The 14090-nt window shown below is 36.8% G+C and overlaps 1 protein-coding gene across 4 annotated transcripts in view; it reads left to right on the top strand.

Moving 5' to 3' along the window:
* Nucleotides 1–1228: 1228 nt before the first annotated feature.
* LOC306863030 (sickle tail protein homolog) overlaps nt 1229–14090 on the top strand; it is a 62684-nt gene continuing 49822 nt past the window's right edge. For 3 of the 4 annotated variants that reach the window (XM_079406182.1, XM_079406179.1, XM_079406181.1), the window contains exon 1: nt 1229–1471. In XM_079406182.1, coding sequence (XP_079262308.1) covers nt 1358–1471 — 114 coding nt within the window. In that variant the 5' untranslated portion in view covers nt 1229–1357. Of the gene's footprint in view, nt 1472–5131; nt 5328–14090 lie in introns of those variants that run through there. The other variant, XM_079406180.1, reaches the window with a different exon arrangement.

Below are 14090 nucleotides of genomic sequence, written 5' to 3'. Positions count from 1 at the left end.
CTCTTACACTTTGGGAGATTTATTGACCTTTTAATGAACATTTATGGTATACAACAGAGCACTGTGCGAAAGTGAATGTTAGCCTGCTTTTTTTCACCTTATATGTGACCCTGGACCACAAAACCAGTCATAAGTGTAAATTTTTCGAAATTGAGATTTTGACATAATCTGACAGCTGAATAAATAAGCTTTCTATTGTTGTATGGCTTGTTAGGATAAGACCATATTTGGCCAAGATACAACTATTTGAAAATCTGGAATCTGAGGGTGCAAAAAAATCTAAATATTAAGAAAATTGCCTTTATAGGTTGTCCAAATGAAGTTCTTAGCAATGCATATTACTGATCAAAAATTACGTTTTGATATATTTACGGTAGGAAATTCACTTTACTTAATATCCTAATGATTTCTGACATAAAAGAAAAATCAATAATTTTGACCCATACAATGTATTTTTGGCTATTGCTACAAATATACCCCAGCGACTTAAGACTGGGTTTGTGGTCCAGGGTCACATATATGAAGTAAAGAATGAATCCCAATTGGGCCGTATCTCAACTTGTAATTGAGGAAAAAATGCCCATGTTAGGTACAAACATCTGTGTGCCAGCTTCCCACCGGAGAGCAATACATCCGAGAGGCAGGTCATTCCCAACAGTAGTTTTGCTGACAGAGTATTTTTCCCCAGCACTTTTGCGATTCTTTTAGCGCTCATGACACTAACTACATAAGACTCAATGTTTTTGTCTTACTTTAACATTCAATTTTACTCACTTCTCAGAAAGTGTATCTACCGTTTTAAATTATATTTTGATGTGCGTGTCTTGTGGGCGTGCATGTCAAATTTGATACAAGTAAACATTCAACGCTAACGCTCTGCTAGCTTTGTTAGGACATGTTTGCTTCTTTTGGCTTTTGGAAACTTTAACTTGAGGATGATCAACCTGATATCTTTATTTAATAGATCTTGTCCCGACAGCTCCATCAGAGAATCATCTGTCTGACATCTTTAAAATTTTATTTAGTCTGTGTGTGTGTGTGTGTGTGTGTGTGTGTGTGTGTGTGCATGTATTGATTTTCATAATACCCAATACAAATGCAGTCCACAAGGAAACATTCTCATATTTTCCCACTTTTCTCTAATCATTCCATTGCATCTCTGTTTTTTTTTCTCTTAGAACCTCTGAAGGGAAATCTAAAGGTGACTTCTAGCGAAGACGCCGAGCACTTTGCCCGTAAACATCAGGTTGTTTCTGCTAACAGCCCTGGTAGCCGCTGTGAGGCCAAATCCAGCCGCGCAGGGGTTCCACGAAGACACACGGTGGGCGGAGCGCGCAGCTCACAGGAGATCCTGGCCATGCAGCCCTCAGATATGGATAAAAAACGAGAGGCCTTTTTGGAACATCTGAAGCAGAAGTACCCTCACCACGCCTCCGCCATCATGGGCCATCAGGAGAGACTCCGAGAACAGGTGAAGACCACTCATTGTCAATACTATCCTGTTGTGCCAATGTCGGCTCCAGAAGTCCAGAATCTGTCCACTAATGTATTTGATCTAGGGATATGAAACAGATTTGTGGAAATGGGTGTATTTAGCATCATAAACAAAGCTGTAAGACAGCCCTGAGCTAAATCTCTTTATAAGAGTGGAGTACGTATTATATAATATGACATCACATTTCATATTATAGCCACTTCTTCCTTCAGAAACTTGAAGGCTTATAAAAACGCCCATTCTAACCCCACTCTGGGTTTGTAGTCCAGTGTCATATATGCCATGTTGAAATACAGGGAAAAGAAGTAAAATTGTTTATATGATCATTAAGCAGTGGCTGAATGGTTTAAGGAGACTGCAGCAGTTTTATTGCCTGCAGGTAGTAGCTGAAAGAAACATTAAAACAAATTATGTATCTGGCATTAAATGGTTGCAATGATTGCACTGAACCATGCAAAATTATAGTAAGAGCCACTAAAACTTATCTCGTTGTAACAGTGTCTTGTGTGTATGTGTTATCTATTGCTCTTCAGTGGGTCAGCCAAAGGTTGTCCACAGGTTTTGTTTGTTCCGGATCTTAAGGACTATATTATCTGGTGGCTATAAATATTAGATAGAGGCCATTCAGTGAAGAAAAGAAGTAGCGAAAATAAAATAAACTTTTTATCTGCTCTGAAAAAACATCAGTGAACAATGAGCAGTCTCTGCAGGGAATGGATAATCTTGCAATATGAAACTGTATTTAGTGTGTGAATATGAGGCACTGCTGTCCTTAAGCTGCACATTCTTCAGTTATATGACTTCAGGGATCACCTCTCGGCTGACTCATAATATTAGCTCCATTCATTATATGCTAAATTATTTTTATATTTAAAATCTGGATAGTTTTCGTTCTCACTGCGACCCCATGACCAACCAAACTCTAGAGCCGCAGAGTACTTAAAAAGGTTGTAAATAGAATGACCTCTCAGTCCGAACAGGGGGAGGTTTGTTTTATATTTTTCCCCTTCGGCTGAAAGAATCCATTTTCAGTGCTTGTGCCCAGCCATTGTTGCCTGAGGTGAGAACTGAAGTCTGTGCCATATATCATAATGACACATTTTTGTTGTCAGGCCATGCCCTAAAATTTCCTTTTTCTGTTCGGTGTCACACTCAAGCCAGAATGTTTAAGAAAAATGACAAAGTTTAGCACTGACCAGAACTTAAGGTTTGGGATAGTTAGGATTTTTTACAGAAGCCTCTTATGCTCACCAGAGCTGCTTTTAATTGATTAAATATTGTAGCAACTATAATATTGTGAAATATTATTACAATTTGAAATGAATGTTTTCTATTTTAATATATTTAGAAATGTAATCTATACCTGTGATGGTATGTGCAGTCATTACTTCAGACTTGAATGTCACATGATCCCTCAGAACTCATTCAATTTGCTGATTTGCTGCTTAATTTTTTATTGGTTGCCTACTCAATTATTAATACTAGTTCTTATTATTATCAATGTTAATATTGCTGCTTATTATTTTTGTGGAAATCATTATATTTTTTTCAGGATTCTTTGATGAAAAGAAAGTTTAAAAGAACAGCATTTATTTGAAATAGAAATCTTGCTTTGCTCTCACTTTCGATCAATATAATTTCACTTTTTTAAACTAGCTCCAAGCTCCTGAATGGTAGCATTTCAGCTTCCACAAAAAAAGCACAACTGTTTTGAACATTGATAATGATAAGCAGCAAATATTAGAATGATTTCTGAAGGAACATGTGACACTAAAGACTGGAATAACAGCTGCTGAAAAGTCAGCTGTGCCATCACAGGATTAAATTGCATTTTGAAGTATATTAAAATAGAAAACGGTTATTTTAAATTGTAATAATATTTCACAGTTTCACAGTTTACTGTATTTTTGATAAAATATTTGATCAAAAATACAGTAAACTGTAATACAGTGAAACATTTTTCACAATATAAACCGTTTCCTATCTTAATATATGTGGTCTTGGTGCACATAAGAGATGTGTTTCTAAATCATTAAAAAAAAAAATATATATATATATATATCCCAAACTCTTGACCGGTAGTGTGTACATTTCTGGTTTAATGTGACAAAAGTTTTCTTTATAGCACAACACGGGATAATTTACAATATTAATATACAAAACACTTTTAGATGCATCATATTGTGATATTAAGAGTGTGAGAACAACATGCTTTTTGTAAAATGCACTTTTTTGCTCTGTCGTTCTCTTTTCGCTCGTTTTTGCCCATACTCATCCACTCAGTGGGCCTGTGGAATGTTATTTGGATTGCCCCAGGGGGTATTAAAGAGAAAAGGTGGGGGCAGGGGCCAAACGCCTCCCCACAGCGGGTGAGTGAGGGAGTGTTGTGTGTGTTTACTCTGATTGAAAACAAAAGGCCTCTCACCTGCTCTTAAAGACCTACACATCAGAACAATAGAGGTGATTGACAGCTTCTCAAGAATGAGAGTACTTGGCTGCAGAATGCGAGTGTGTGTGTGTGTGTGTGTGTGTGTGAGAGCGAGAGAGAGAGTTTATAACAGAGTAGGCGGGTTTACACACAGAGAAAGACAGAGAGAGAGAAAAGGAATTTTAATTGGTTTAGTGCCCAGTCATCCATACACTTGACTAACCATTTTTCTCTGTATCTTATTTGTATAGTCAATCATTTGCTTTTACAATACTTAACACAGACCTATTATTATAAAATAATTGCACAAACAATATAAAAGCATATTGTTTTAAAGGTGGGGCTGGTGCTTGCTATCTTAGAACTGTTCAGTCCTGCATTAATCAGGGCATGATGCATAATGTGTATCATAATGTGCATTAATCAGGGCATGATGCATAATGTGTATCATAATGTGTATCATATGAGCTGTTCTGAATGTTTCTGTGTCTGAACACTATCAGCAGGAAAGCGCTGAATCACACCTAACACGAGGAGTTTAGCATTTAGTTTAGTAAGCCTTCACTTGCCTTTCACCTCACACTAAATCAAAAGTATGAGAGATCTGGGAGTGTTGCGTCACATTTCAGTGGTGTTTGTACGATTTGTCTCAAACGTTAATATAATATTAATGAAAGTATAAGAAATCTACTGTAAGTGTAAATTAATGTCACGTTCAAAAAAATGCAGTAGTCACTACTGAATGGAAAGCATGGATGTTTTAAATTGATTATGGTAATAATATTTATTTGTTCAAAATAATTGTCAGCACTGTTTTAATTTTTTTTTTTTTTTTTTTTTTTTTTGAGAATATTAAATATTTTATTTGAAAACTAGGGATAAAATTAGGGACAACAAATATAAAACAAATGCATAAAACATAGGCCATGATGATCGTTGTATTATTCTATTATTTAAACATAAACAAAAGACAATCAAATGAATTAAGAAAACTTAAATTAATAAAATGTTGCATGCTCTGATTCGATTTTAGGAGTCATTTGACGTTTCAACTTTTAAGTCACAAACGTATTTCTATTTGTGTGATGATCCGCTGGATATTTTGGGTGGAGAGAGTTATAGGGATTTGAAGTCACCATAGTAATGTGTGATGTAAGCACAGACTTGGCTCAGTTTACAACTAGGTGAGCGCGCAGAGCTGCTGGGGCAAAGCGCGGAGAGGAGGGGCGCGCAACTCACACACACTCTCTCTCACGCTCGTGCTCTTCAATTGAGCGAACTGTACTTACTCCGGGAATGGAGACTAGGACATGGCATGCTATTCAGCCTTCCTCCAAACGATGGGAATACTGAGTCGGAACTAAGGACGATTGTTTTGAGGGTGCCTGCATATTGTGAAATAAGGTATAGTAACAGTTCCTCATACTTTTTAAAAAAAACTTGCAATCTATTTATATAAACTTAATCCTTTGCCTGCAAACTCGATCATGCGATTGTCTCTAGTCCTGTGCGCAAACGTCTGAACGGCGCGTTCTGTAACTAGAGAAGGCGAGCGCATGTTTGCGTTTCTGCACGTTACTGTTGCAGTAAGTAACCTGATATGCGATTCATTCTGGACAGTGACATGGCTGAATAGATGCGGATAAGAAGGACAACAAAGGCAGGGGTCTGCTGTTCCTAACCAGGTGTGCTCAGGGGGTGTTTTGAGTGCTGGGAGGCTTGAAACTTTTTAGCCATCGTTTGGATGTTTAATATAACTTGCTGACTGTTCCATCATGCCCGTTTTGATTTTAGACAGCGATAGACTTCTTGAGATATGTTTTTTTGTCGTTTTTCCTGCTCTCGTTTGCGTGGGAAGATATAAGATGTGAAGACCTGGCTTTTGGGGTTTGTTGTTGGCGTGCTAAGTTTATATAGTAGTTTGTAAGGAAGCTTCAGTTGGCTGGGTCCAAGGTGCGAATAATGGGAGGGGGCGGAGCTTGACCAAAGATGTCAAAAATAAGATGGAAACGTATATTTTTTTGTGTATGTAAACGTTTCAACAAGGCTTTATGGCTTTTCATTGATAACAAGATTAGTGTATTAAAAAAGGATACTAACGAATCATAAAAACATAACAACTGTACTTTTATTTTCAAAGTATTTAGCTAAGAAGGACAATACTTTTTGAAAATTTGCTGGCAGTAATTGATAAAGCATTCTAATTCTTATGATAATTCAACAGTTCCAGTTTTTAATAACCAGTTGTGTACCAGAAAATCACAGCAACAGGGTTGATCATTTCTCCTGACAAACCTAAGACAATATAGGGATATATGGGGTTATTTAAATAAAGGATAATTATAATAGTGCCATGGTTGACACACACACACACCCACACACACACACACGTAATGTAATATGTTTGAATAAAACCTGTTAAATTCAGTGTTCTGCGTCACAAGTGCAGCGCTATACCAGGTGAGCCACCAAGCAAGTTTACTATGTCAAAAGAGCCAAATATATGAAGCTGGAAATATGATCACAAATAATGCACTACAGTACAATTGTCGTGAGGTTATAGCATTGTGTTGTGGAAGGAACCATGCAAATATAAGTCTTTATTATTTAATTGTCTGTCACCATTATTAATTTGTGTGGAAAGGAATACAAGTTCTTGGTGTTTTACTGTCACTAGTGTTCATTAGGAGTTTTGCAAAAATGGAGATTTTGGAGGTTTTCCAATGAGCCTTTGTTGGTATTTATTTTTGACTTGACAAAACATACTGTATGCCTAATAAACTGATAGACCATCAATAATGTTGTAAAGAAGCTGTCAGCGTTTGCTTTCAAATTAAATGAGTGTATTAAAAAGCTGTTTAGACCTGTTTGGAAAGTCACAATAAGAATCCATCCTGTTGCAGACTTTGACAGCTAATGCAATGACTTTAAGAGCATTGCTCACAAAGGGATGAGCATTCTGGGTGGAAACTGAGTTCGCTGTCAGACTGGAAGTTGATTTTAAGTGTAAGATTCATTTTACATTCTTTATTAAGACGTACGTTCTTCCAATTAGTGGTTGAGCAAGACACCATTGTTTATGCCAGTTTGAAACACTAACACTCTTAATTATGCTGGATAATCATTTCCACTAATTATGCTGTAATATTAAATTGTTGGGTGTCAGAAACATTTAAATGAATCACAAAATTAGCACAGTTTTCTTGTTGACACAATCCTATGCACTACAATGCTGATCTTCTTCGTAATGATCTTCAGCACAGTTTATTTTAGTGCAGTAACCCTGGTCACAGATCAACCGCTTGGCACCAGCCCAGTTCTCCATCATTGCCGTTGTCTGCCAAGAGCAGACATGAGTGAATTGATATATTAAACCGTTCAGTTGTGGGTCATTCCGGGGTCATGAGCTCACACTGGAGATGCTGTCAGTTCAAAGCGTCAGTGCAGTTTCAGTTTTGCATGTTCGGCTGCTTCATTCCCATGAATGGTCCAATTTCACAGGTTCATGCAAATACTGTGGCAAGCTGCTCTAATGGGGATTTGATGCTCATTTAAGCATGATGTGCAGAGGAGCCAACCAGCTATGCATTGTTATGGTGTGAGAGTGCCCTTTATCATGCAAAAATTACTGGACGAAGGATGTATCTTCTTCATTGTTATGGTCGCACTTTATATATTTATTTTCAGCAGCTATTAATCCAGTCTTCAGTGTAACATGATCCTTCAGTAACATAGTAATATAATATGCTGATTTGGTGCACAAGAAACTTTTCTTATTATTCTCAATATTGTAAACAGTTGAGCTGAATAACATTTTTGTTGGAACTATTTTTTTTTTATCAGGGTATAGAAAGTTTAAAAGAACAGCATTATTTGAAATTGAAATTTTGTTAATTTGACAAATTAAACTGCTCAAAAGTGACCGTAACAACATTTACAATATAACAAAGATTTAGACAGGTTTGAAAAGTGATCTTTCAGCATATAGATTAGTGTAGTAACTCATTCTGTTACTATTTGTTGCCTCTTTCTTTTATTCTGCTCTCTGTTGTTCCACTCTTTCATCCGCACCTTCTCTTATCCTTTCATCTGAAAGATATAATTTCCTCTTTCTTCCTGTGTGTTTTTATCATTGTGTGTATCTGTGTGTGGTTTATATGTGAGTGTGTGGCAGTGGTCAGTGTCCTGTAACGAGAGTGGAGAGTCTGTGACTGTCCTCACTGAGGTTGAGGTTGACCTCTCCCATTCTTCATGGGCCAGTACCAGACCAAAGATCAAAATGAGGACCAGAGCTTCATTTTGTTGAGTGGAGCCATGGTTTGGCTAAAGCTGTAGTTTGATCTGTGAATGAAGTGTGAGTTTGGGGTCAGTAAGACTTAAAACTACTGTTTTTGATTCAAATAAATGTAGCGTTGGTGAGCATAAGAATCTCCTTAAATCTTACAAACCATAAAATTTAGTATGTATATTTTGTCATTTTTTAGTGCTAAGATGCTACCTAACCTTTTCTGCAGAATGTGGATTTCTCACAGTTATGCTACAACACCCACACTCAAGGATATTGATGTGTCAGCACATTCCTTCCTTTTCAATTCAGACACTTTCTCTCCTTTTGCTGATACAGTTCAAACCACCAAGGTTAGCAGAAATAGTAGGAAAACAGCCAAGTTTCCAGTTACACCATCACATTGCTAATGATTAGAGTATTTAATATTCCTTGAATGAGGCTGACACAGACGGTAACAGTATTATTAAAATAGCTAGTGACATTCTATTATTATTAGTGAACGTGTGTTTGTTAATGTCTCTTCAAATCTTTTTAAAAAGGGGAGTTTCCCAGGGTGGTGACCTTTGCTCTTTGATTGACAAAGGAGGATAATGGAAATGTAACCCTCCAGATGGGGATCTAACGTCTAGAGACAGTTCAGGGTTATGGGGGTTAGGATCATCAAGCAGGGTCAATTCATATACAATCAGCAAGTTATTATATTAAAGCTTTTTTAGGCACAGACAAGGAGACTTTTTACATTTTCTGCACTCAGTCTCTGTGGTAAAATGTGAAAAGTGAGAGAATAAAGTCACTGTTGCATTACATGTCTTTCTTGGTTTTATGCATCTAACTTGCAGCAACAATTTTATATTTTATTTAAACCAACAATATGTGAGAAATCAGTTGTGCATTAGAATATACTGACCTGCAAAATTGATTTTCTTATCAGTTTTGTTGTGTTTTCCAATAAAATTATTGGTTACACTTTATTTTGTGACATTCTTACATTGCAATTACACAAGTATTGAGTAATATTAATTAACTAAATGTACTTATTATAGGGTTACGGTTAGAATTTGGTTTAGGGTTAGTTACTAGTAGTTATGCATATTTTACTGTTATTTACAATAGTAAATACATTTGCAACAGCAAATACAACACCTTAAAATAAATGTTACCTAAATATCTAATCATTCTTAAAACAAGTATATAGTTTTTCGTGTTTTAAACATTAATGTCGTTTATACTTGAACCAAAAAAAATGTTAGTGAGGTAAGAAAAATTCTAAATATTTCAGAATAATTCAAAATAATTCTCTAAAAATATATTTTCTAGTAACATTTTTACTGAAAAATAAGACACAAAATTCCTGTATTTATACTATATACAATTTGGCAATTATGTTATTGTTATAGCAATTTTTGCAACATCTCTGACAGAGACACTGACACCACCAGCAGAAATTCCTCTGTATTACAATAAGAATGAACCTGCAAAGTCAGCAAACATGCCCAAACCCATCTGTGTGTGTGTGATATTTTCCTGCCAATGTGTCAGTGTTGATGTGATGGATCGCTCAGATGTTTATCAACACACACACACACCTTCCTGCCAAACATCTGTGTCCCACCTTTGCGTGCGGACCAGACCTCAAGCACTGGCATGGTGAAAGCTTGTCACAAGACTTTGTGAGTGGAAAAACAGAGAGCCGCCATCTGGTTCTGTTTGGCCCAGACAGACTGTAAACTCACCCTCACATGTTCTTGCACTGCCCTATCCAGAGAGAGAGAGAGAAGACCCAGCATAAAAGGAAAAGAGGAAAATGGCCTTTAAACCTTTCACCAGACCAAAACAAGACCAGATGGACAACTTTCCAGATGCTCTTGGTTCAACAGGATTTAGATACAGTATCTGCAGGCCTGCTGTGTGTGCAGGCGATATAGAGCTAACTGTAGGTCTGTTTTTGCATTACTGATAAGATTATGTGTCTGGTTTAGCAAAGAAAATATTTTGGTTGTTAAATGAGGTGGTTTGGGTCATTGATTGGATTGCTGTCCATCTCAGATGCATCTTGGAGGCCATTTACACTTGTTCTTTTCGTGATGGGATAGCTGTCTGAACAGTAAAATGAATTGTGTGAACTTTTTAAATGTCAATTTTTAAAGATTCAGTTATCCCATATTTGTAAGATTAACATGAAAAAGTGGTAACACTTTAGAATACTGATCCTTTAATGAATAACTAAACAGGAACAAGTCACTAATGCACTATTAACATTGTAGTAACTACTATTACCTAACAAGAAACTACTAATTATTTGGATCAGTATTCTAAAGTGAAGATCACGGTAACCCACTAGTAATGATTTAAGTGTTACCAAATCTAGCAAAATGAATTACTAACCAAAACCTTACAAAAACCTTAAAAGTTTACAATGACTTCAGTAATTACTAGGGAGTTATCACGATCTACACTTTAGAATACTGATCCAAAAAATGAGTAATTCCTTTAGAAGGATGTAGTACCACCTGAATAATTACTAGCCAATGCTTCACAACACTCTCAAAAGCTTACAATGATTTCAGTCGTTGGGAGTTATCATGATCTTCACTTTAGAATACTGATCCAAATAATTAGCAATTCCTTCTGAAGAATTTAGTAATACTTGAGTCATTACTAGTGGGTTACCATTACCTTTAGTTCAGAATTAATTATACATTATGTATTATTCAAATTAATTATGAACCTGTATACAGTAGTTCTTAGTAGTTCTTAGGGAGGTATGAAAAAATAATAGTTACTGATTAGCTAATAGTGAACTACCACATTTGACTAAGCACTATTACTTACTAATCAGAGTTTCTTGTCAGTTACTAATAGTTACTAGAGTGCTAATAATGCGTTACTCGTGTGTTCTTGTGTAGTTATTCATTAATGATGGAACAGTATTCTAAAATGTTTCCGTTTAAGTTTATGCAAATGACATGATGCAATGGGAATGCAGACAGCAGAACTGATGAGATCCGCCTTCTGATGCAGTTGGGTGCTACATTTGAGCAGAAACTCCTGCTAACAAGAAACAAGACTAAAACTTAAAGGGGTGGTTGATTGCGATTTCACTTTTTTAACGTTAGTTAGTGTGTAATGTTGCTGTTTGAGCATAAACAATATCTGCAAAGTTACGATGCTGAAAGTTCAATGCAAACGGAGATATCGTCTTTTAAAATTTAGTGCCTACAAAAACGTCTGGTAAGAGACTACAACGAGTTACTTCCCGGGTCCGATACGTCACGGACCCAGATAAACCCCGCCCCCGGGAACACACAGCAAAGGGGGCGAGGCCATGCTGCGCTGCTTTAGAGAAGAGGAAAAGAAAACTAGGGGTGCACGTAAAAATCTATTCATATATGAATCGCGATTCTGTCTTCTAAATTCTATTGGATTCACAAGTTTCAAAATCAATGTTCTAAAGCAGCGGTTCTTAAAGGATGCAAAATTCACTTTTCAAGTTGTTTGAACATAAATGTGTGTTGGAAGTGTGTACACATCCTATAATGATTTTTTTTTTTTAAATCCCTATTTTAAAATCCCCTTTCTCAAATCAAGCTGTTCTGAGAGCCCTGTCAGAATGACATAGTTCTGTACAGCCCCCCCACGATAGTTGATTGACAAGACCGTCTTACCTTAGACCCGCCCTGAGTGAGCTAAAAGCTGTTCGCCTCCAGTGCAGGGGAAGACAAGATGTCTCCGTTTAAGCGATTGAGGGACTCTTTTGTTGTTGGATGTAATAATGAATAAAGCAGTCATCATTTACTCCCCACATCTGAGCCGCTGAAGACGAAGAGGATTAACGGGAATTTTTGGAACGGTCTGCGAATCTTTGAGTGCATTGACTGTGTGCATCTACAACAGCAAGTTATACGCTTGCATATCTTTGAATATTCATTGATTATTATGGTGAATGCAAGATGCCTGACACGTCAACGTATCTGGAGCGGTCGAATAGGGAATCTACACATATCTATGGTCTGCTTGTCACTCCACGGAAGAGAGGGGCGGAGTCAGCAGAGCTCACTAGGATTTAAATCAACATGAACTAGAACAGCATGCTAAAAACAAAGCTGATTTTTACAGGGTAAAGAAGGTGTTTTTTACACTACCATTGCGAAATTTTAACCAAAGTATGTTATAGACTTTTCATTAAGACCCTAAAGAATCATATCAACTTGTGTAAAATGGGCATCCGATGACCCCTTTAATACTGTTCCTCGTGTCGCCCTGCTCTGCACACGCTCTGCATCTCTCTCTCTCTCATCTCTCATTCAGATCGTCAGATCACCTCCAACAAACTGTTCCAATTATACACTTATTTTCACATAGCTATGAGAAGCGTTATACATGGACGCGCGTGCGGTTGCCGTGCTGTATTAAGGCTTTAATTAGGATAAAACCGTGTATTAAAAGCTAACAGAAGCAGTAGCACTTACAAATAACAGCATATCTAAAAGTATGATCCAACAACAACAAAAAAAAAAACATACCATTAAAAGCCTTGCTTGCACAGGTTCTGTGCGATCCTCTGAGTCTCATTCGGGCTCAAATTGATAAGCAATATAGACGACGCCATTGTTTTCTATACAACCGGAGCACAGGCCGCTTAGCTGAGGGGCGGGACGTTCATATGCGCAGTAGAGGCGGTTTAGCGAATCACAACACACTGGACCAGCTAACCAATCAGAGCCCATCACGTATTTCTGAGGGAGGGGCTTCATAAAACCAGGGAATAATCGCGGCGTTTATCAAAGAAGGGACAGAGAGGTGTGGAATAAAGGTAAATTATGTGAAAAAGTATGTGTTTTTTTTTAAATGAATCATGAACACTTTTGACTGCACCCCATAAACACAATCAAGCCTAAAAAAAAACTGTCAACCACCCCTTTAATAACTCCAGCAATTTAATCACTGGTAGTACAACCACGTCTATAGTTATGAACACACCACAATTGGATATTTTAGAGGCCAAGGCAGCATTGATGTCAGTTCATCTTACTCTTTCTAAAGTAGACTAAACCATCACTTGGAACCATTGACTAATGTGTGTATGTAATGCATGAAGATGTGTGTTTAGGCCTGTTCACACTAAAAGCTAAACAAAAGAATGAAACAATTTTATTTTTCTCTCTTGCTATTCACTGCTTTTATTTTAAGGTGTTCATGTCATATAAAACAAGATTTTCTTTACTCTTTTGAAATATAAGTTAAGTGTACCATGTAGCTATTCTCTAATTTACTAACTGAGAATTTTTTTTTGAGACTAAGCAGAAACCTGGGCTATTCAGGCTTCGTCACCATAATGATGTGCATTAACAGCATTGAGTGCATTAACATATGACTGAATGCCCATATTTACATGTCAACACCTTTTAAGTGCCCAACAACTTGGCATTGTTACTCATTTCAAATACAAAACGTTAGCAAATAATTTGCATATAGAAGGTATTTAAGGTTATAGTAGATTCTTAAGGTTACAGTAGCAAAAATGATCCTAAGGTCCAAAGAGAGAGTGAAAATGTTGTTGGTGCAAGAACCCATTATAAGCTGACTTAAAACTTTAAAAAAAACTTCAAGGAAAAAGTAAAATACGTCTATTTTATTGTTGTCTGTGGGGGCAGACAAGGGCATGACATCATAGACTCCAAGGCATCTTGTGTGTGAGTGTTTTTTGTTCATAATGAGTATAGCTGATGTCACATTACTCTTTTAGCAAGGGGAATCCCAGTTTAACTGAAGTATCATGCCCAGAAAAAAGGGTAAAACAACTGGCAGGGTCAGTTCAGTTCAGCTTTAAAACCATCTCTGTCCAGCCCTTCTCATTCATTAATAAATACATGGACTGT

Source organism: Barbus barbus, assembly GCF_936440315.1.
Source record: "Barbus barbus genome assembly, chromosome: 44".
NCBI lineage: Eukaryota > Metazoa > Chordata > Actinopteri > Cypriniformes > Cyprinidae > Barbus > Barbus barbus.
The sequence above is the reverse complement of the archived record's forward strand: the minus strand, read 5'-3'. Positions and strand labels throughout refer to the sequence as shown.